This window comes from Akanthomyces muscarius, chromosome 1 (assembly GCF_028009165.1).
Source record: "Akanthomyces muscarius strain Ve6 chromosome 1, whole genome shotgun sequence".
Lineage (NCBI taxonomy): Eukaryota > Fungi > Ascomycota > Sordariomycetes > Hypocreales > Cordycipitaceae > Akanthomyces > Akanthomyces muscarius.
The window spans coordinates 5,648,954-5,671,840 of NC_079241.1; the positions used below are offsets into that span (position 1 = coordinate 5,648,954).

Sequence of the window (22,887 nt, forward strand, 5' to 3'; positions counted from 1 at the left end):
ACTTTTTGCTCGCACCTGGCCAGCTCGCCATGTACCTGGCGCGCCTCCTTTGGGTTTGGCTGCTAGCTGCCGCTATATTTCTGGGGCTTCGCCGCCATCGCAGCGAGCCGTGAGGCTGTCGCTCGCCTCGGCACGCACTCGTCTTTACCAGTACTAATTAAGCCATTCATTCCCGGGGCCGTTCGCCTGCTGCGACGCTGTCAATGCTGTGCCACCCACAAAAGTAAAATAAATCACGGCCGAGTCGCTTCTCGAGGCGGCCAATGTGCCGCCAGAGATATACCACAGATGTAAAATTGACAATAAATGTACCTCAAATGACAAGCTCAAGCCTGCACTTCTTCACCAAAGGAGTTGGGGCGCGGAGCAATGGTCTTGTCGTGCCACCAGTGGGGGAAGGGCCCAGACCAGCATTGCACATTCACCACTTTTATTTTAAAGCCCAACTGGCCACTGGCTACTTTTTTTCCCCCATCTGCCCACCAACTTCGTCCGTCTACTATCTGACGACCTCCTCAACCCCTTTCTCTTTCTCTTGTGATTTTGCAAGAGGAGTTTCCCGTAGCCTCGGATTGGACCTCGATTCCTTTGGGACCTCTCTGAACTACATCCTGTCGACACAATGGCCGCCGAGACCGCTACCGCTTCCGCTCCCGCCCCTGCTGGCGGTCGCCCGCAGAAGCCCGACGAGAATGTCTTTAAGAGCGACCTCGAGAAGGCCGAGAAGGCGCACAAGGCTGCCATGGACCGTCTGGTATGTCCCATAATCAAGTCAAACCCTGCAGAATCCTACGACGCCTCGATGCCGAAGCGCTTTGCGCTGCGGACTTTATACCAGACCGTGTGCGCTTCATTTATTTTGAAAACCGCTGACCTTGCCTTTCCTTCTCTAGAACGCTATCAAGGCGAAGATCGAGATTGCCATGCCCAGCAAGAACAAGGACCAGCCCAGCCCCAGCCAGAAGCGTCGCCAGGAACTCATTGCCCAGGCCAACGAAATCCGCCAGAAGCAGGCCGGTGGCAAGAATGCCCGTACCTCCAAGCTCGACCAGATCAAGCGTCTTGACGAGCAGGTCCGCAGCCGCATCTCTGAGCAGAAGACCGCCAAGGCCAAGGTTCCCTACAAGAGCGTCGAGGACGTTGATCGCCAGATCGCTCATCTCGACTCCCAGGTCAACTCGGGAACCATGAAGCTCGTTGACGAGCGCAAGGCTCTCACTGACATCTCCTCTCTGCGCAAGGTTCGCAAGAACTTTGGCCAGTTTGACGACTCTCAGAAGCAGATTGACGAGCTCCGCGCCAAGATCAAGGAGATCAAGGACACCATGGAGGACCCTGAGCAGAAGGCCATGTCTGAGCAGTACAACAAGATTCAGGCTGAGCTTGACTCGATCAAGGCCGAGCAGGATACCGCCTACAAGGGCCTCTCTAGCCTGCGTGATGAGCGTACCAAGCTCCACGCCGAGCAGCAGGAGACCTTTGCCGCCATCCGCAAGCTCAAGGACGACTACTACTCCCAGAAGAAGGCCGCCATGGCTTATGAGCGCGAGGCCCGTGACAAGGCCCGTGAGCGCCGCGAGGCCGAGAACAAGCGCTACCACCTTGAGCGCAAGAAGGCCGAGGCGGAGCGCCTGCTCTCCGAGGCCAGCGATCCTGCCTATCTCGAGGAGATTCGCCGTGCCAACAACCTGCTCGCCTTCCTTGACCCCAACCAGAAGGCTGCCGAGAAGACTCCTCTTCTGGCCGCCAGCGGTTTGACCGCCCAGGCTCAGCGCACCGTCGACGCCTCCGGCCTCAAGGGTACCGCTCTCAAGAAGAAGGAGGATCGCGAGGACGAGTACTTCTCCGCTGTCAAGAAGGGCAAGAAGGGCAAGAAGTCTGGTGCTAGCGCTGCCACCAAGGGTTACAGCTGCCCTCCCTCCGTCGTCGAGGACTGCTCTGCCATGGGAATTGATCCTCCCATGAGCGCCGAGGATGTCCCTGCCGTCATTGAGAAGGTTCAGGCCAAACTCAACAGCTGGAAGGCTGACCAGGCTGCCCAGACCCAGAAGGTGAGAAGCTTGTTTCGTGATTTCGTTTGATGAGGAAAATACTAATTTTTACAGAATGTCGACGCCGCCAAGAAAAGAATCGAGGAGCTTGACAAGGCTGATGAGGAGGGCACTAACGGTGACAAGACTGACAAAGTCACCGAGGACCTCAGCAAAGCTTCCATCTCTGAGAAGCAGGAGGCTTAGACCAATCGATTTCTAGTCGGAAACAAAGCTCTATTGCACAGCAGAAGGGCGTACCAGCGCCTGCGCCCCGTCACCCAGTATACATCTCCACGACACTTTCAGCATAAATACTTAACCCGCCACCCCCGATTCTTACCTTGTTTTCTATCCTCCTTTTTCCTTTTTTTTTCAGTATCAGAAAGTTTCATTGCTCCCCTTCAAACCATCTACCTCTTTTGGCGTTTGCTTGGGAATATTACCGAGGCTGATGCTCAGTTGTGTATGAATATGAAGGCGAGGATTTCAAAATTTTCATGGGGGAGCGTTTTGATTTAGGTTCAAAAATTTACAGAGGATGGGAAATTACAAAAGGGAAGGGGGAAAAAGGAAAAAGTAAAAGAGGACATTATAAGCGAAAATAAAAAATTGAAATTAGCTACCAATTAAACAGGCATACAGATTCCCAAGTATAAAGACATTCGACATTTCCAGTTCCAATCTGCCAAGGTTCAATCTGCCCAGGTCTGCAAAACACAAACAACGCCTGCCTTTGTTTAGATGCACTCATGTTTTGCATTCTGCCCAGTCAAAAATAATAACTCCGTCTTCATGCTACCCAGCAATTTTTCTTGATAGTACGTATACTCATTCTTTTCCCCTTATCTCTTATGTACTCTTGTCCCCCCTCCATTCATCTTGCCAAACACTCAATCAGGCAAAGCAGCCGCAGGCTAAGAACATCATCCCAGATCGTTCATCACCAAGGGGCTTTAGGCCCGTAATAATGCGGCGGCGACGGCGGCGGCGTCTGCCACTGCGCGGCGTTGGGCACATATGCCGGGGGCGGGAGCGGCGCAAACTTCGGCGGTGGCGGCAGCGGCGGCATGGGGAACGAGGGCGTGGGGGCCTCGTGCTGGGGAAGGAGCATGCGGCGCTGGGCGTGCTTGAGGTCGCCGAGGCGGTCCATGGGCGGGTGCATGACGGCGACGTCGCGGTCGGCCGGCAGGGAGACGTGGACGAGGGAGTAGAAGTAGCCGAGGACCTCGGGGTAGCGCTTGACGGCGAGGGACCAGGCGCGGTCGATGTTGCGGCGGTACTCGGCCTCGGCGCGGGCAAAGACGTCGGGCGTGGGCGCGGCCTTGCGCGCTGTCAGGGTCTCCTTGATGGCGTCGAGGTGCATCGCGTAGGCGTCCTTGCACGGCTCCGAGATGAGGTGGAAGTAGGCGAGGATGTAGTCCTTGGCGCGCTGGCGGACCCAAGCGCTGTGATGATTCGCAAGTTAGCAGGAGAAAAAGACTTGTGCAGAGGTGTGTGGTTGAAGCATGTGAGAGGAGGTACAAGAGAGAGATGGAGTGTATAGAGAGAGATGGAGTGTATAGAGAGAGATGGAGTGTATGTATGTATGTGTGTGTGTGCTGACGAACAGGGGAAGCTTGAAGAAAGGACGGGAGAGAGGGGGAGATGCGCACCGGATATCGTCGAGAGTAGGTTTGAAGAACCTTTCTTCGGCTTGGGCAACAGCCACCTCAAAGGCATGAGCCTCGCATTGACATCCGTGGTTCGCTGGCGCGCGGCAGATGGCACAATTTGGATCGACCTTGGCGACGCCAGGCATTGTCGCTTGTATAGACGGTCTTGGTCTCTGCTTCTTTGTCTTGTGTTTCTTTTCCTTCTTCTCCTTGTTTTCTTTAGTGCGCTTCTTCTGTTTACTTTTGCCAAAGATCATCCGGTAGGCAAAAGTCGTTTTAGTTGGAGTGCCAGAGAGTCTTGCTTGCCCGGACGGCACTCGATGCAGCAGCCCCGCCCTAACTGAAATGCGGTAAGCTGCCCTAGAAAGAAATAAAAGCTGAGAAACACAGGAGTAGAAGCGTCTGAAGTAGACTGTTCCCGAAAATGTAAATCTGGTTTAATGTTCTGGCGTCGGCGATTACTTTTTGGTGATGGGCCTTGACGCCTTGTGCAACGATGCGGGAGCGGGACTGGGTAATGTGATGGGAAAGCGCTGTGGCAGTGGTGTTGCGCAGGGAAGGAAAGAAAAGAAAAGATGGGTGTAAGAATCTAAGCAAAAATACAAGAAGCAGATGGTGGGGAGATTGGGCATATATATGCTGGTGATGCAACGGTCTAGAATGCGGTTTATAGTGCACATGTACGTAGAAGAAGGCGGAGATGGGACGTGGGATGGCCCAAACTGTCCGTGAAGAGGGCCACTACAGCTTGCAGCTTTACATGTGGGGACAGCAGCTGTGAATAGCAGACCATCAGAGACTTTGAAATTGAAGCATTAGTTGTAAGCTACTGCAGGCGTTGACAACCCGTCAGTGACGAGGTAAGCCATGGTGTCGCCGCAATAGCACAGTGTAGTACGGTGACGGGGAAAGCAGACAGGGTCGAGGTAACCCTGACACAGGCGACACGCTTGACAGTTTGGAGTAGAGAGCGTGAGGGTGGTATCCTGTATTCTTTCTCCTCTGGGCTGGCGTGTAGCACTGGTCGTGACGAGAAAAGGGCGGGCGAGGATGGACCCAGCCAGCCAGCCAGCCAGCCCAGCTTAGCTTGACAGCTCACGCCATTCTGGATACCGCCATTCGCCCCTTGGGGGCGGTCGGCAGACAGGTCAAATAGGGATACTATCCTCATGCAAGGCGGACGAATGGGCTTCTGGATAGCTGACTTGCCAACGCAGAAACGGCCCACCCAAGTCAAGATACGCTGCCTCGGGGTAATGGGGCGGGGCGAGTTGGATGATGGTGATGATTGTGCTCTGAGCCGGCGCTGGTGTTTATACGACTCTGATATAGTGGTGCGGTGACACAAGCGAGACGAAGAACAGGGGTGCCGGCTTTTCAATGGGTGGGAAAGGGTGATACGAATCCATATAGGCGGTTCCGGCAGCGTCACGATGGCCGTGGCTCTGCTCCTCTGGCGGTTAATGGGGTGGGTAGGTAGACTTGGAGGCGGGGGCACGCCGTCGGGTATCGAGATTGTCCTTGAACCAGTGTATTAGGTACTTGGCGGACTCGCTGGGTGACTTGCAGCCAGTTCGGTCCTGGACCAAATGAGTTACTTGGGACGGCGCTTTTCTGTGGTTAGTATGTGCAGCTGGTGCCTGTAGGGCCGAGCCGGTAGTGTCTCGCGATGCTGTTGTGTAACAAGAAGAGTTCGTGGAAGCAGCCATTCTGGCAGAGGAGGCCGAAGGTGGTTCACACCAGGGACAGCGGTAGCTCTGCCTTACACAGCGCTCCTCCCAACTGTAAGTTGGCTGCACAAGCTCTGGAGCCTCGCTGTCCAGGCACCTGTGGACGACCCCACTGGAGTCTGCCCCCAGCGCTGCCTTAGGTACATGCCTTGTATTATTCCCGCTAATCTTATCGGGCACCAATGCATCAACGACACCGGGGGAAAAAAAATAGGGACTTCTACCAGCTCACCAGCAAACGCCATCACTCTCTCGCTCCGCCTGGAGCTGCGGCCGCCACACACGCATACGTCTGGCCCCGAAGCGAAGGCAGCATACTAGTACTTCTGCTCACTCGCCAGCAGCGACCGCTGGACCGTTGACCTAGCCCTCAATGGCTGCTGTTGGTGCTGGTCGTCGTCGCGGGCCTGCCACGACGGTCCTCGTGACGGCGACTCTCGCGCCTTTCCTGTATCCCTCTCTAGCTCTGCACACGCCTAGCCGTGCCGCAGGCTTGTTGAACCCGACACAGGCAGTATCACTGTTGTCATGTCGCGCCACAGCTGTCAATGGCTGCCATTCACGCCGTCGTTGGGCAAGCAGCAGCAGCACAACCACCACCACCGACGACACCGCAGGTGGCACAGCGCCAACCGTCAACGACCTCCCTGAATCACGGCTCAATCCCGCCCCGGACGACTACACAGCGCCGAGCTTCGCTGACAGCGCCGAGCTCACGCTCTATGCCGGTCGTGGAGGCAGTGGCTGCGTGTCATTTTCCCGCGAGGCCTATCTGCCTGACGGGCCCCCCAATGGCGGTGATGGCGGTGCCGGTGGCAACATTTACATCCAGGCTGCCCATGGCGAAACATCGTTGCACAAGATTGCCAGACGACGCTTTATCCGCGCCGGTCGCGGTAAGCACGGCCAGGGCAGCGCGAAGAGCGGCACCAGGGGTGACGATGTCATCATTACGGTGCCCGTTGGCACGATTGTCCGAGAGCTGGAGCGCCAGGATCCCACCACCGAAGAGGCCTTGAGTATCAAGATGTACCGCGCCGAGATGAAGGCGAGACGGCGTCGGGAGCTCGAGATTGAAGACGAGGAACGCCGCCAAAGGAAACTTGAGAGGCTACGACAGGAACAGCTTGAGCAGGAGGGTATCATAGAGGAGACTGAGGATGATCCGCTTGCAGAGACCGACGAGTGGGAGGAAGACATGAGCCGCCGTTCGCATGCCCGGTTGGCAAAGCATGATCAGCTCATGCAGGCCGAGGAGGAGGAAGCGGATGAGATTGAAGATCCGCAGCGACACAAGTGGCTTCTCTACCCCGGCATGACCAAAAACGATATGCGGTCGACCGAGTTCCCCAGCCTGCCGCGCCGCACCCGTCTCCTCCAGCAGCCCCCGGCGCCCATCTACCTCGACCTGTCGCGGCCCACGCCCCAGCCCATCCTGCTCGCGACCGGCGGCATCGGCGGCCTCGGCAACACGCACTTTAGCTCGCGCGAGCATCCCCGCCCCGTCTTCGCCACCAAGGGCGACGACGCCGTCACCATGCGCATCACGCTCGAACTCAAGCTCCTCGCCGACGTCGGCCTCGTCGGCCTCCCCAACGCCGGCAAGAGCACGCTGCTCCGCGCCATCACCAACAGCCGCACCCGCGTCGGCAACTGGGCCTTTACCACGCTCCAGCCCAACATCGGCACCGTCGTCCTCGACAAGTACTCGGGGCGCCCCGTCGTGCCCACCGCCGCGCGCCCGCTGCCCGCCGTCACCCCCGGCAGCGCGCCCGACCCAGAGGACGGCCCCGCCGACCCGCGCACGCGCTTCACGGTCGCCGACATCCCCGGCCTCATCGAGGGTGCCCATCTCGACCGCGGCCTGGGCATTGCTTTTTTGCGCCACGTCGAGCGCGCCGGCGTCCTGGCTTTCGTTGTCGATCTCTCCGCGGGCAACGCCGTCGCCGCCCTCAGGGCCCTCTGGCGCGAGGTCGCCCTCTACGCCGCCATGCGCGACGAGGAGGAGCGCGCCCGCGCCGCCATTGACTGGGACGAGAGCAATCTTGATCCCTTTGCCGGTGGCACCGTCAACCTCATGCATCTCCCGCCCACGGCAGACGATGCGGCGGCCGCAGTCGCCAAGGACATGACGCCCACCATGCACACTGCCGGCAAGCCGTGGTTTGTCGTCGCGACAAAGGCCGACAAGCCCGGCACGCGCGAAAACTTTGCGGAGCTCAAGGCGTACCTCGGCGCCATCACGGCCGGCACAGAGGCGCACCCCAGCGGCGTCGAGGCGCAGGCCTGGACGAAGAAGTGCGCGGCGATTCCCGTCAGCGCCATCAACGGACAGGGCGTGGATCGCATTGTCCGCTGGACGGTTGGTCTGCTGGGGGGTGAGCAGTAAAGACGCCATTGTTTTGTGTATCAGCCTGTATAAAAGTGGAGCATTGGTTTTGCCACGTATAGCAGCATTTGTATCATTATGTATAACAGCAGGTTTGACGGCATCGGCCGACTGTATTCACTTATTCTTCTTCTCCTTCACATGCTGGAGTCGCCTGGAATAATTGTATTTTCTTCATTCACAGTAGCACCACTACTTAATCAACTTGGCAGCATCTCTTCGTAGTCAGCATCGGTGAATTCTCTTTCGATGACAACAAGTCAGCCGTGTGTACGGATATAGGAAATAGACCGAGGAGCCCAAAGGAATATAAAGCAAAAAAGTCCATTTCGAGCTTTCAAATGTAAGCAAAGAAAAAATCCCTATTTAGATTGTTACAGTAAACTCCCAATTTTCTTTACACCTTTCTTTTGTTTTTGTTAATATTCGCCATTCTCAAGCAAACCATGAATTGAGCAGTTCCATGGCCGACTGAAAGCCCTCTTCCGTCTCCTATTCAGGGCTGGGCAGGTCCTCCACATCGGCATTGTCCAGTTCCTCCACCGCCGCCTCCTCTCCCTGTCCCGCCTGCTGCTGCTGCTCCTTCTCCGCCGCCTCCTTCTTGGCCGCCTCGCTCTTCTTCTGCAGCTGCTGCGCAATGTTAATCAGCGGCGTCGTGTCGTTGAAGATGCGCAGGAGCATGGCGGCGCGGTCCTCCTTGGGTAGCATCAGGTTCAGCGAGTGGATGCTCTTCCACAGCGGGAGGGCCATGCCCTCGCTGAAATCCGGGTCAGTGCCATCAGGCTCAACACGGAGCACGCAGCAGCCCATGCCGACGTCGCGGACGCGCTCGCCAATCTCGTCGAACCCCTTCCAGGCGTCCTCGTTGATCTTGGGGAACATTTCGATGAGCAGCTTGCGCAGCGTCTCCTTGTTGCGCAGGCGGATGATGCGCGGCTCGCCGACGTAGCCCTGAAGGATGGGCATGCCCTCGGACTGGATGCGCCAGCGGCAGACCTCGGCCGAGGGCGCGTCCTGCTTCATAAACATGCGGACACCGCCGTGGATAATCTTGATGCCGCGGCCTTCGTTCTCGGTGAGGATATCGCGGGTCAGTGCCGTCGTGTAGTAGATGGCCTTGGCAGGCTCGCCCATCTCGTTGCGCACCATGTAGCGATTGGTGGGGAAGCGTGGCGACAGCTTGTAAAAGTCGATGATGTTCTCGATGGTAGGGTGCGAGGGGTCCAGGTACTTGAATGGCTCCTCGACGGGACCCTGCTTCTTCTGCTTGTGGGTAGGGTCCGGCTTGGGAGCTGCAGGCGTAGCAGCAGCAGACGAGTCGGCTTCAGTCTTGACCTTTTTGTTGACCGCCTCCGCATCGGTAGGCTCCTGCTCAAGAGGGCGCTTGTTGGAGGTGGCACTGGCATCGTCCATTTTGACATCCTCGGCGACAGGCTCAGCTGTCTTCGTCTCAGTAGCGGGCGTCTCAGTAGCAGGCGTCTCAGCAGTGGTCTCCGCCTGAGCAGCGGACTCCGTCTCAGCAGGCTTCTCAGCGCCAGCAGCAGAAGCCTCGTCGCTGCCATTAGCAGTCGCCGAGGGGGCCTTGCGCTCGTTTTCATTCTTAGCCTTAAAGTCAGTCTTCTTTTCAAGAACCGTGATGAAGAAGCCACCAGTGTCTTGCAGGTGAGAGTAAACTCTCATGCAGCGGTCCAGAGGTAGGCCGTAGGCATCAGATCCCTCGCTCTTGGGGAACATGGTCGGGACAACGCGACCGGGAATGGCACCCTCGTTGCTCTCTTTGGCAAACTGTTCCACTTCCTCCCAGCTGCTCCAGATTCGGTTGCCCTTGTCCATAATCTTCCACTCCTTCATGCCGGGAACACGCTTCAGACCCGGAAGCTGACCGGTGCAGTCGACGATTTCAACGCTATCGGGGCCGCCGCATCGCTCAATAGCAGATGCGATGACAGATTCGTTCTCTACAGGGTTCATGCTGCAAGTCGAGTAGACAACGCGGCCGCCGACCTTGAGGAGCTGGAGAGCGCGGACGAGAATACGAATCTGGGTGGCGTGCAGGCCTAGCGCGCTACCCGGCTGCCAATCCTTCCACAGGTTGGCGTTCTTGCGAAGAGTTCCGTCGCCGGAGCAGGGCACATCGGCCAGAATGCGATCAAACTTCAAGTAGTTGGGCTTGTTGGGTGTGTTGGGCGAAGGAGGGAGCTTGATGGAGGGGAACTGGGTGGCATCGTGATTCGTAACTAGGAGGTTGGGTGAGGAAAGACGCTTGAGCTGGTGGACAAGCATGTGGCCGCGCTTGTAGTCGGCGTCATTGGCAATCAGCAGACCGGTTGCGCGCCCCTGGTCAGAAGGGTCGGCTTCGAGGTCGGCTTCCATTTCCTCTTTGGTCTCGTCACCGAGGACCAGTCCGTCTTCTTGCGCAAACTGGCGCAGAACCTTGCGCACGCGGGATTCTTCGCCGACGTGAATCATCTCCAGCAGCTGAGCCGACTTGCTTCCGGGAGCAGCGCACATGTCGAGAACGGTCATGCCAGGCTTGAGGTCCATGAGCATAGGCGGAATCATAGAGACAACTTCCTGGCGGCTGATATTGCCGACACTGGTCTCGGAAACGAGGAATTTCTGGAAGGCGGCAAAGGGAGGGAACTTTCGAACGACATTCTTGGGCGTAGTCATCCACCAAGCGAGCTCGTCGGGGTACCAAGGGACGGGCATAGGCGGCTCGACGGGTCGGCCATCCTGGTGCTCAATCTTGATGATTTCGGGAATATATCTCGTTCGCAGAAGCCTCTTGACGGCCAGGGCGTGTCTGTTGAGCTGGTTATTAGTCATCTAGTAGCATGCGACAGCCTCTGCGAGGAAGCGCCGAAGTTGTTGCCTGTGGCTGGGCATACACACCCTTTGGAACCGCAAAAGCGGAAGCTGTTGGGCAGCTCACGCTTGAGGGCGTCCCAGAACTGCTGCTTCTCCTCCTCGGGGAGCTGCAGCAGCGTGTTGTAAAAATTCTCGAGCTTCTCGTTCTCCTTCTTCAGAGGAGGGTAGTCACGCCAGGTGTTGCCGCGTTCCTGGCCACCACCAGCACCACCGCCGCGACCACCACCGCGACCACCACCGCCGCCGCGACGATTCTTTCCCTAGAAAGAAGCGCATTTGGTTAGTCTTGTGCCAATTGAAATGTACGACGGCGATGTTGCTCACTCTAAACTTGCCCATTATCACTGGTTGGTGTTGATGTGGTTTGAGATGGGCCGGTCAGTCTTGATGCTCCAAGAAAATTTCCAGACCCAGAGAAAAAAGCTGGTGCCCCGCGAAGGGCGCTGCTGCAAGCCGCCAGCGCTCGACTTTAGTGGCTGTCTGGGATGGGCTTAGCGCTGCCGAGCGAGAACCTTGCGCTCCACAGCTTCTTGTCACTTTAGTGGCTGTCTGGGATGGGCTTAGCGCTGCCGAGCGAGAACCTTGCGCTCCACAGCTTCTTGTCACTTAGTTATATATACACTGACGACATCCACCTATGCACAGGGCCTTTTCTGAAATGATGTTTTGTATATGCAAAAGTAAGGTGCTTATATATGACCCGCTCTACGTCCTCGGGCTTCTAAGGAAAGTTACAACGCCGCCACAGTATCCGACCAGCTCATTCAAGCGGGTACCCTCCTGCTCTTGCTGCGTCTTCCACTCTTGCAGGGCCGACAACAAGGACGCGCTGCCCAAGACAAGATCAAAATGAAGTCGTAAAAATACAGTCATCCAAGCTTGGTTAAGCTCGTAGTCGCGTCGCGCCCTGAGTCTATTGGTCAAGGCGCGGATAAAGTGCAGCAGCTCATTCGTATCATCACTTCCACTGCCGATAGACAGTGATCGCAGTTCCAGGTCGGCACTCGAAGGCGACAGCGACTTCAAGTGATCGATAAACTCCTCATCTAATAATTTGTCAGAATTGAGCCAGGCCCGGTTTCAAGTATTGGGAACTCACAATTGCCGCTCTCCGCCCCTACTTGAAGCTTCGAGCTAAATACTTCCTCCAGGCGAGCCTGTTCCAGTTTGGTGATTCGAGACCTCGAGCCGTCATCTCCGTCTTGTTGGCTTTTTTCTGCGAGCGTTTGGTTATTGCCGGCAGATGGCAGGAAGAAAGGTGCCTTTTCTGGTGCCTTTGGTGCCTCCTTTGGCTTGTTGCGCTCTTTGATAAGGTCCAAATGCAGAAGAGTTTGCCATCTGCTCTTCGGCACAAGACTAAGTGTTGTCATGTCGGAACTTAGCTGCTCAACTGTGGCAGTCCCCAAATCCGCATCGACATCATCTTCTTCATCTTCAAAAGCACCTTCCAGAACTCCCTCATTGCCCTCCCCAGAAACGGTAGGTCCACGCAAAATACCAATTTCCTTTTCGGATATTTGCCGCGTTGGAACGTGTTTAAATAGTGCCTTATTAGTCCAAAGTGTGACACCCGGTTCGTCATCGATGCATGCTGCCAGGTATTCACCCGTTGCAGACATGGCAATAGCATTACAAGGTTTAGCCAGGCGTATAGCATCGATCAGATGGCTTGTTGGGAGATCCCAGATCCGGACAAGGCAATCTTTCGAGGCAGCGATGACCCATCTTCCATCGGTCGAGAAGCAGATATCGTTGATGGTATCCTGGGGACCCCAGAACTCTCTGATAGTCCGCTTTGTTTCGATATCCACCACACGGACAGAATTATCATCGCATGAAAATGCGAGGAGGTTGCTGCCTGGGTGGTAGCGGCAGCGTGTGGGGTAGGTCATTGGCGCCCAGTCGAGCTGATCCAAGAGGGTACCAGTGAGGAAATCCCAGAATTTGATCTTGCCGTCCATTCCGCTGGAGATGACGTATTTGTTCATCGAATCGACCACCAGGCCGGTAATGGGCTTTGTGTGTTTTCCGGTGCCGGGCAGAAACTTCTGATTAGTTTTCGCGTGCGATAATACAGATTCATCGCCCTGTCGTAGTTGTTGGGCCTTGACTTGACGAGCCTGTGCGGGAGTCAATTTGGAAGGATAGCGCTGGCGATGAGTGCCGGACTGCAAATTGAACATGTCCAGCCCTCCATCCTCCGATCCGACAACCGCAAAGGTACCGCAAGGGCTAATGGTAACCGTTGAAACATTAGAACCATCACCTGTGGGAAGAGCCCAGCGGCCGGCTCGACGACGGCCCCAGAACCAGGTCCTGGCATAGGCGTCTCCTTTGTGTGCCGTAACAACGCTTTCCCAGCCAGTCATGCCACTAACTTCAGCGTCAAGACCTTTCTTCTGCACGGCGCCCTTTTGCCAAATCGGCTGCTTGCCAGGCAAAGCACCGACTCCACCGTCGCGGTTTATCGAAGTCGCGATGCATGTAATCTCGGGTGCCTTGAGGTCTTCCAATGTCGTAGTCATTCCGTGGGCGGTAGCGTTCGTGGCAAGAATGCCAACCTTCTTGGCCTTTTTACGGATATTGCCTTGACTGAGCTCTGCACTTTGACCGTCGCGGCGCAAACTCCAGCCCCAGAGGCTTCTATCGCGCCCACCACTGAGCAGCCATTTGTTGCCAGCTTCAGCACCGTCAAAATCGGATGGCAAAAATGTAAGGCAATTGACGGGTCCCGAATGCCCGCTGCGCGAGTGCAAGACTCTGGGGACGGGCGAGAATGGACTGGCATCAAATATCCATGATTTCAGAGAGTTGTCCCGACCGCTGGTGAGGATGACTGGCTGACCAGGTAGGAATTCGACCTTGCTGATGCCTCCCCGGACAGCAGATCCATCATGCGTGGGAGGGTTATGCGCACTTCGAAGAACGCTCATGACTCGGCCGCCGCGGTTGAGATCCCAGAATGTGACGTCGCCCGTAGCTGTGGTCGCAGTCGCCATGACGCCATCCTTGCGCCCATCTGTACCAGCACCTACACTGTCGGTACGAAAGGAGATGCATGTGATGGGCGCATCTGGGTTTCCGGCTTCCAACTGCAGCAGCGGCTTGTCGGTGAGCACATTGGTCACAACTAGCGCACCAGACGAATAGGCAATGGCAAGAAGAGACAGCGCCGGACTAGGCTCGAGGCAGGTAACAGAGCCAGCCTCAGGGAATTGCGGCAGAATAGTATAAATAAGCTTTCCGGTGCTTACATTCCAGATTTCGACCCAGCCGTCCTTGCGGCCAACAAAGATCTTATTCAGGAAAGTAGGCATCATGGTCACGCCACCCGTTATCTCGTTGTCGTCGTTGGCCGCCGCCATGGTGTGGATGGTAGTGTAATGATCAAGGGTGGCTGACTTGAAAACTTCGATTCTTGTCGAGGCGCAAGCAATAAGCCATGTTCCAAAGATCAGGATCTGCTGAATCGGCTCGTCAAGGTCGTCCGGGAGAGCAAGCTCGTCAACCTTTTTGCCTCTTTGGAAGACCCAGATGCCGCGAGTCTCTCCATCATCTCGCGCGCCCCATGCAGCAAAGACTCTTTCTTTCCAGGCAAAAGTCGCGGTAATAACGGCGGGCGTTTCGGGTCGGGTGACGAAGACCAAATTGAGACCACGCTTCAGGTCATAGGTTTGTAGGGCTTTGCCTACAGAAGTTGTAATCTGGAAAGTCGTTTTACCGAGGGGAATTGAGGTGAATGGCACGCTAGTGGGTGAGACCAAGCCGACAGTCTGCAGAAAATTAGCCAATTAGTACATTATCCAAGCAGTCTGCGTACTGGGACGGGCACATACTCGAAACGGGGCAAAGATGCGCGAAGCATTTTTTTGCGCTTTGGAGCTCGAAGAAGGGGCAGAAACTCTCTGGCGCTTTGCCAGCGGACCATCTGCGGTGGATTGCGCCATGGTGCCGTGCGAGTCTATCTTGAATCAATGCCGTACCTCGTCAAGCCGATTTTTGCTGGCGCCAGAAGCATCGTCTAGAAAATTTTGGCGGTGTTGAGAATTGCCATTTTCTGCCGGGTCTGCCCCACCTAGACCGCCTTGGGTCTTGGTTCCACCAGGACGGTTTGGTTACAGGCAGTACCTTGGGTAGCACATCTTTGTAGGTACAAGTAGCCTGTAACGTAGGTGGTAGTTACAGGCGGCTGTGATCCCAGATTGGACGCAGTGACAGGTCAATTCCATGGCGAGCCAGAGATGTAGATATTAAAACGAGATTGGACATTGTGTCAAAAATAGCATCACGGGTTTGCTGGTGTATTCTAAGTTTCAGCCTCAGTATTACAGAAATCACACGCGAGGTCAGCCCGACATGCTCTGCCAGCTGTCCACCAGTCCACGGCTACCTTGCCAGCCGCCGCCAGGCTCTCCGTTTGCCGTCATGCTCGCGGCCCTTGAGCATCTACAGAAATGCAAAATAGCAGCTATGGTACATGCCATTGGCGATGCCATAGCGCAGAATGAACTGCCTCTGGCTCCCTCGACTCGGATCATGTCTTATTAGGTGCTGCTTACCTTTGGCTAGACCGCCATGAGCCTATAATAGCGCCCTCGTCTCCGTTTCTGCCCAAGCTTCCCCGCAGGTGGTGCTGCATCCACGAGCCCATCTCGCATCACGCAGAGTCGATCCTCAAGGGCTGAACGGCGCCGTGCCGGGCTCCATCTGATGCTGCAGGTGGCACTTCCCGATGCCTAACCAGCCTGGCCTGTCTAGGAGACCTCGATAATCGGACATTAACTACTGCAGGGCGAACGGGGCTTGCAAGCCGACGCCGACGACGTGTTCGTGAGCTAACCTGGGGTCTGTTTTCGCCTTCACAATCTGCACATGTCACGAGGCGACGAGGCACACGCCAGCAGCTCCTCACGGCCGTCGCCCGAGCCCAGTAATTGAGTTTTTGGCGGCAACTGCTCTGGTCTGGTCTGGCCCGCGGCCTGTGGTGGCTCCAGATTTTCGCCTTGCTAGCGTGACCTCCCAAAACGGACCGCTTCACCATGGAGCCTCTGAATTTTACCACCACGGGATCCGTAAACGGGTCCGAGCCTCTGCCATCCTCGACGACACTTTCCTCCTCTGGTTCTGTCAACAAGGACAACTCCGACTCGTTCGCATCACCGGCCTCAGTCGACGTCAAGAAGCCTTACGTTCGTGGCCACGCCCGCAGCGTCTCCATCCCGGCTGTCATTGGCTCCATCACTAATACCAGGAGCCGGCATACAGAGCCAGGCACCTCCGACATCCACCCCGCGAGAGCCAGCCTGCCCACAAACACCCACGGCTCAATTCAGCTAAGGAGCACACGAGCTCTTTTGGCACAGTCTCGGCGACAATCCACCGCTTCTGCCACTTCCACAGACGACAGTTCTGTGCCCAGATCCGACCACGATTCGGACACCCAGCGAAAACATCTTGCCACCGTCGACGACCCAGGCAACCCCAGCCCCAGCCCTACTCTCGCCACTGCTTTGGCTTCCACTCTCAGATCTTCTTGGTCCGAGACTGATCCCCGCCGTCTTTCTAACAACTCGATATACTCGCTTGCTTCTGCCAGAGGCATCATAAATTCTTCTCCCAACGCCATTGACAAGGGGGCCATTGCACGCTCCGTCTCGGCCACTCTCATGTCGTCTGCCAAGGGCACCGGCTCCGGCCAGTCAGAAAGCGGTGTCTCCAATGTCACCGTCACGACATCCTCCAACTCGCAGGCCACAGGCCCTGCAGGTCCTCAGCTGACACCCCGAGACCCTCACTCGCAGCCGCTGGACCTGATGCGACGCAGCCAGCGAGCCGAGACAATGCGGTCGCAGCCAGACCGGTCCCGCAGCAGGGTAAAACGACGCTTCAGTGGCAGCACTGCCAATAGCAGCCACAGTCCCAGCAGTGACAGGGGCAACCATCACTACAGAGAAGAAGGTAAGTACGCCATGAAACCCGATGAGCAACATTTTACCAACTCCATTTGAAGCCAAACCCGCCCAGTGGGGTGTCATTGGCATCTGCGCCCTCGACATCAAGGCGCGCAGCAAGCCGAGCCGCAATATTTTAAATCGCATCATTGCCAATCGAGAATTTGACGTCGTGGTATTTGGTGACAAGGTTATCCTCGATGAAGGTCAGTTTAAAGCACACTGGGGCACGCTGGGGTTTTATACTGACATGCATGCCAGAGGTCGAAAATTGGCCAATTTGGTAAGTCTACGCGATCCAGCGCAGCTCGGTCAGCCTATAAGGCCTAGCTAGTTGCTCGCTGCGCACCGGCCAAGCTATCTCAAACATTTGCACATCAGACAATGATTGCTAACAACAGGTAGCGACTATTTAATATCCTTTTACTCAGATGGATTTCCTCTCGAGAAGGCAATTGCCTATGTCAAGGCCAGAAAGCCATTTTGCGTCAACGACGTGCCGATGCAGCAAATTCTCTGGGACAGGCGTATTTGCCTGCGTCTACTCGATAAAATAAATGTTCGTACGCCAAAGCGCCTCGAGGTCAGCCGCGACGGTGGCCCCAGCCTGTTGACACCAGATGTCGCAAAATACATCAAGGAAGTGTCTGGGGTTACCCTTGACCCTGTTGATCCAACAAAAACGTCGACCCCGAAAACTGTCGAACTGATTGAGGATGGCGATGCTCTTTGCGTTGATGGAGCCGTGTTACGGAAACCATTTGTCGAGAAACCAACCAGTGCAGAGGACCACAATGTCATCATCTACTTTCCAAAGAGCGCGGGCGGCGGTGCAAGAAAGCTGTTTCGCAAAATTGGCAACAAGAGCTCCGATTTTGTTGCTGACCTGGATACGCCTCGCTGTATCAGTGAACCAGAAAACAGCTACGTGTATGAAAGCTTTATGCAGGTTGATAACGCCGAAGACGTTAAAGCATACACAGTTGGCCCCAATTTCTGCCATGCTGAGACGCGAAAGTCGCCCGTCGTCGACGGCATTGTTCGACGCAACACCCACGGCAAGGAGCTGAGGTATGTCACTGCCTTGAGCACCGAGGAGAGAGACGTGGCAGGCAAAATCTCGACTGCATTTGGTCAGCGCGTTTGCGGATTTGATCTTCTTCGGGCTGCAGGCAAAAGCTATGTCATTGATGTCAACGGCTGGAGCTTTGTCAAAGATAACGAGGACTACTACGAGCATTGCGCCAGCATCCTGAAGGACATGTTCATTAAGGAAAAGCTCCGGCGAGTGTCTCTCACCCCTCCTCTACCGTCGCCCGCCGCTTCGGATGTTGATCCCATGGCAAGAGCGACGGCGTCGCTCAAAGAAAAGGAGTTACAGTCTGCCCTTGCGTCTCACGCCACCACAGCTGCTCCAACTCCGATTGGCGAACCAGAATCCTTGGAAACACCTGCAGCGCATTCAACGCTCAGCACCACGTTACCAGTTTCCGATAGTGCTCTGACTACAGCACTTCATAACAATGGAACAAGCCCTCGCTTTCCACCCCCGGCACCAGAGCTGACCCTTCCGGCCGCGGCTTCCTCGGCGCCTGGGTCCGTTACATCCACAACGACTGCCACAACCCCTGGGCATCAGGCTCCCATTGACGAGAACCCTCCTGCTGTTCCTCCACCGAAACACTCGTGGAAGCTGAAGGGGATGATATCAGTTATTCGGCATGCTGACAGAACTCCGAAACAAAAGTACAAGTTCACCTTCCATACAGAGCCATTTATTGCTCTATTAAAAGGGCATCAAGAAGAGGTTCTACTCATTGGCGAAGCTGCACTGGCCAGTGTCATGCAAGCCGTTGATTTTGCATTTGAGCAAGGTGTTGAGGACCGCGGAAAGCTCAAATCTCTGCGAAACGTGCTCGTCAAGAAAGGCAGCTGGGCTGGAACAAAGGTTCAAATCAAGCCCATGTTCCGTAAAGAGAAGTCAGACCAATCTGCCAAGGGACTTCCAAATCTCAAGGAAGAGGAAGAAAGTGCAGTACAGGGTGACTCTGACCACGTGGCCGAGGACGGAACCCGCCGCGCGTCACCACGTAGACACGATTCGCTCTCTGGAGTTACCATGTCCAAGTTTACGGCTGCTGAAGAAAGCTTGGTGCTGGACAAACTGCAGCTCATTATCAAATGGGGTGGCGAGCCTACACATTCAGCTCGCTATCAGGCCCAGGAGCTGGGTGAAAACATGCGCAACGATCTCATGCTCATGAACAGAGACATTCTGGATGAGGTGCATGTCTTCAGCAGCTCAGAAAGACGTGTGACTGCGAGTGCCCAGATCTGGGCGGCATCTTTTCTCGGACAGAAGGAATTATCCGAAGATTTCATCACTGTTCGTAAAGATTTGCTGGATGATTCCAACGCCGCCAAGGACGAAACGGACAAGGTCAAGAAGAAGCTCAAGGGTTTATTGCGTAAGGGCAATGAACGCCCTGAGCAGTTTGCCTGGCCTGAGAACATGCCCGAGCCCTCTGAAGTTCAAACAAGAGTGGTGCAGCTGATGAACTTTCATCGTCGTGTTATGCAGTACAACTACGGCAAAATTTATAGTGGCGCGGCCACTTCGCTCGGTGCTATTTCGAATCCGAGCACCGAAAAGCTCAACGGCGAAAGTTCCAGCACGTCCATTTCCTCGGCGCTTTCGCATGCGAATGCTGTAACTAGCATCCAGTCCAGATGGTGCTCGGGTGAGGATGCTGAGCTTTTCCGTGAGCGCTGGGAGAAGCTCTTTTCCGAATTCTGCGACGGAGAAAAAGTAGACCCGAGCAAGATCTCTGAGCTTTACGACACGATGAAGTTTGATGCTTTGCACAACCGGCAGTTTCTTGAGTGGGTATTTACTCCTCCCAAGGGCATGTTGGAAGAGGAGTATGGCTCCAAAGAGCGATCGAAGGAAGGCGAAGACAGCAAGGAAAGCAAGGATAGCAAAACTTCCGAGGACTCCAAGGGTGCCAACTCTGACAACTCTGATAAGACGGATCAGAACAATCGTTCTGTTCGGAAGCTCTTCCGCAGACGCTCCTTCATCAATAGTATCAGAGGATCCAACGACGAATCGCAGCCGGAGCAATACTTCCGCTTGTACAAGGGCACCTCCCAAACCGCAGCAAAGCCTGATCCTCGCCATGAGCCCCTCCAGGAGCTCTATAGACTTGCGAAAATTCTTTTCGATTTCATTTGTCCCCAAGAATATGGGATTTCGGATAGCGAGAAGCTTGAGATTGGTCTTTTGACATCACTGCCGCTCTTGAAGGAGATTGTGCATGATCTGGAAGAAATGCAGGCCTCTAATGACGCGAAGTCTTTCTTCTACTTCACCAAGGAATCTCACATATACACGCTTCTCAACTGCATCATTGAAGGCGGCATTGAGACGAAAATCAAGCGCAGCACTATTCCTGAGCTAGATTATCTCTCGCAGATTTGCTTTGAGCTATACGAGTCGGAGGTAGCGCCACCCGAAGGCAGCGCGCCTGGCGACGAGCCCGCATTCACATACAGCATTCGAATCACAATAAGCCCCGGATGCCACGTATTTGATCCTCTACATGTGCAGCTTGATAGCCGACACTGCATTGGGTGCGCCCCAAGACGCAGTCTGACGGCCCACCAAGACTGGCTACAAGTAATCAAGACATTGCGAGCCAAGTTTACCCAGTAAGTACATAAAGATAACAGCATGGTGAATAGTGACTTACGATGCAATGCAGGGTCAAATTGCCAAAGACATTCTTGGCGGTAAACCTGTCCGAAGCTTTCGACTTTGAAGAGAATGACAAACTCTTTGTTGATGATGTGCCGCTCGAAATGAAGGCGCCGGCCCCAAAGGAGCCTATTGTTCTCGACATGACCGACATGGCTCCGCCCCTTCCTGACCGAACTGAAATCGAGGACGGCGGAGAAACACCGACACCCAAGCAGGAGGCACCTCAGTAGCTGTGACGAATGTTTTGTCAAGCTTCAAATGGTGTTTTCTTGCTTAGTTACCATTGGGATCAAATCCTCTACAATTATGTTGCCATGCTTTGCTGTTTGAAGAACTTTTGTTTTTGTTGATTTGCCTTTGCTTGAGATAGAAGTAGGTAGCTATAGACTAAAGAATAGCGTGCAAGCGACTAAATGGATACAGAGGCGAACGGTAAAGACTTGACGAATAGAAAAGAATACGAGACGCAATGATTCAAATGCAATTTCTTATGGGCGCGCTTCCCATAACCTTGAGTTGTTCATCAGAGAGCCATAGCCGCACATTTGAAAGCGGCACCTGAGCAAACGTCACCTCATTTTTATGTACATGTGTCAGTGGAAATAGTGATGGGGAAATGAAGCTAATAAAACATGCCTGTACAGGGCGAGCGAGGCTTTATCGCGTATCACTACATGGGTCATGATTGGCTCAGGCAAGCTTCAGTAGTTTTAAGCTAGCCAGGATCACTACGGAGTGCACGGAAAACCAAGCCGATGCAGAGGCAGTCCAGTGCTGAGAGGGTGTGTTTCTGCAGGCAACAATAGTGTGCAGCCAGAAGCTCTTCGGCAGAGAAGCTCAAGTGCGGGATGTGGGCTGCAAAAGAGGAGCTTTCTGTGCAGCTACTACATGTACTTGCTCGACAACGCCACAGGTCACTGGGGATAGGATTCGCATTGGCCAAGCTCGGGAATGCGAAACCCCGAGACAAAAACGCTCGATTGGTGCGGAAAGCAATAGAACATACGCACCAGCCATCATCACACGTGCGGGGGAAGGATAAGGAACTTGGCTTGTGCGCCCGCGTCTCAGATTTTTCCAAGACGATGACGAACTGGAATACAATGCGATGGTAGTTCGGAAACGGCTTGGCCTGCGAAATCGGCGGCGCTGGCTGGCAGGGCCGTTGGTGGTTTCATGGGTGTGCCAGGGGCTAGCATGAGCCAGGTACCACGGACAGATATCAGTAATTAGATAGCTGGGCTAGTTTTCCAACAAGGTGCTGACAGAAGCGATTCGGTTTTACATTGTAGACGAAAAAATATACTTGATGCGCTTCACTTCGGGAGCGTCAACGCAGTGGCAATTTGAGATTATATTGCGTGCATATGCCGGTTGCGCATAGCAGAGCAGCGCTGCGAGGGGAGAGCTGAAATAAGACGTGAGTGGCCAAGCCTTGTGTTGCAGGTGATGCGAGTGCGGCTGGCCAGTCGCTTTTTTTCGCATTTTCTTGTCCCCGTTTCAGAATCGCAAGGCCGTTCTGTCATTCTCCGGTAACTAGCGTTCTAGGAAAGACTGAATTGCGCCGAGTAGTTATCCCAGGACATCCCGTCCTGTCAAAGACGGCTGTATTGCACAACAACAGCCCATCTCAGCAGAATATGTCCCGCCTAGGATAAATTCATGGCGGCGGTCCAGACAATAGCCCGCAGCACAGACGACAAGCCACCATCATTTGTGGACAAGGCTTTTGCTAGGCTACCAAGTCTCGGGCCGTCGTCTCTTCTTTTTCTTTCACCTCGGGGTTCCATTCACTTGCCGGTCTAGTTCTCGCTCCATTTAGTTTATCGCCCATGAATTCTCTTCCCCACTGCGCTGAATGAGGGTTTTGGGCCTGTTCCACTCTTGGACGATACCGTTCTCCCATCGGTCTCCATCTCTCAGGGGTCAAGGGTTGACAAAGTGACGAAGAAGGGGAGACGATGGAGCAACAAGAGATAAAAAAGCTCCAATTTAATAAAAGTAGAGACAGAGAGGCCGATCATCAGGGCCCGCCGGAGCTGCTGTTAGTTATCCTCTTGCTTTCTTCAGTGGCCACCTCCAACTCTCCAGCAACGCTCGCCCCGCCTCCACAGAATCCACCGTGTAAGACACACAGATCGATTGTGTATCCTGTCGTCGGCCTCTTGCATGTGGCCTGTTGCAGTTGCTGGCATTTGCCGTTGTCTGTTTACGCATCTATCTAAAAAGCATAAATTGAAACGCCGGATCATGCTCAAGCTCTTGTACGTGACGCAGCTCCGTAATGCGTGACTGCGCCAGCCCTACGGCAGTTGGCAACCGGCTGAGAAGAGAGCCATAAGGGAAGCGAAGTTTCGAGATGCGACGTTGAGCGCAAAGCCCACCCGTCCTCCAAAGCTCCGGCAAACCTGTGCTTCAGTTTGCCCTCGGTCGATATCGTGACAGCCAAACAGAGCAGCTGCTGGAAAGGGTAGTCAATTCATTAGCGCGCACTGTGCTTT

General features: G+C 54.9%; 6 protein-coding genes across 6 annotated transcripts; 3 read left to right on the forward strand and 3 right to left on the reverse strand.

Moving 5' to 3' along the window:
• Positions 1-622: 622 nt before the first annotated feature.
• On the forward strand, positions 623-2,237 carry LMH87_006910 (uncharacterized protein; the record flags this gene model as incomplete). Its single annotated transcript, XM_056191916.1, has 3 exons — positions 623-754; positions 894-2,051; positions 2,106-2,237. 3 exons carry the CDS (start codon positions 623-625, stop codon positions 2,235-2,237), a joined length of 1,422 nt encoding a protein of 473 aa, XP_056060187.1.
• A 736-nt stretch (positions 2,238-2,973) lies between these two features.
• LMH87_006911 (uncharacterized protein) lies at positions 2,974-3,831 on the reverse strand (the record flags this gene model as incomplete). The annotated part of the gene is made up of 2 exons (XM_056191918.1): positions 2,974-3,478; positions 3,686-3,831. The coding sequence occupies 2 exons, from the start codon at positions 3,829-3,831 to the stop codon at positions 2,974-2,976; spliced, it is 651 nt and encodes a 216-aa protein (XP_056060188.1).
• Positions 3,832-5,788: 1,957 nt separating this feature from the next.
• Positions 5,789-7,804, forward strand: LMH87_006912 (uncharacterized protein; the record flags this gene model as incomplete). Its single annotated transcript, XM_056191919.1, has 1 exon — positions 5,789-7,804. One exon carries the CDS (start codon positions 5,789-5,791, stop codon positions 7,802-7,804), a length of 2,016 nt encoding a protein of 671 aa, XP_056060189.1.
• A 492-nt stretch (positions 7,805-8,296) lies between these two features.
• On the reverse strand, positions 8,297-11,014 carry LMH87_006913 (uncharacterized protein; the record flags this gene model as incomplete). Its single annotated transcript, XM_056191920.1, has 3 exons — positions 8,297-10,610; positions 10,700-10,935; positions 11,000-11,014. The coding sequence occupies 3 exons, from the start codon at positions 11,012-11,014 to the stop codon at positions 8,297-8,299; spliced, it is 2,565 nt and encodes an 854-aa protein (XP_056060190.1).
• A 366-nt stretch (positions 11,015-11,380) lies between these two features.
• Positions 11,381-14,622, reverse strand: LMH87_006914 (uncharacterized protein; the record flags this gene model as incomplete). The annotated part of the gene is made up of 3 exons (XM_056191921.1): positions 11,381-11,721; positions 11,775-14,448; positions 14,512-14,622. 3 exons carry the CDS (start codon positions 14,620-14,622, stop codon positions 11,381-11,383), a joined length of 3,126 nt encoding a protein of 1,041 aa, XP_056060191.1.
• A 1,092-nt stretch (positions 14,623-15,714) lies between these two features.
• On the forward strand, positions 15,715-20,616 carry LMH87_006915 (uncharacterized protein; the record flags this gene model as incomplete). The annotated part of the gene is made up of 5 exons (XM_056191922.1): positions 15,715-16,633; positions 16,686-16,832; positions 16,888-16,909; positions 17,032-20,337; positions 20,391-20,616. The coding sequence occupies 5 exons, from the start codon at positions 15,715-15,717 to the stop codon at positions 20,614-20,616; spliced, it is 4,620 nt and encodes a 1,539-aa protein (XP_056060192.1).
• Positions 20,617-22,887: the final 2,271 nt, after the last annotated feature.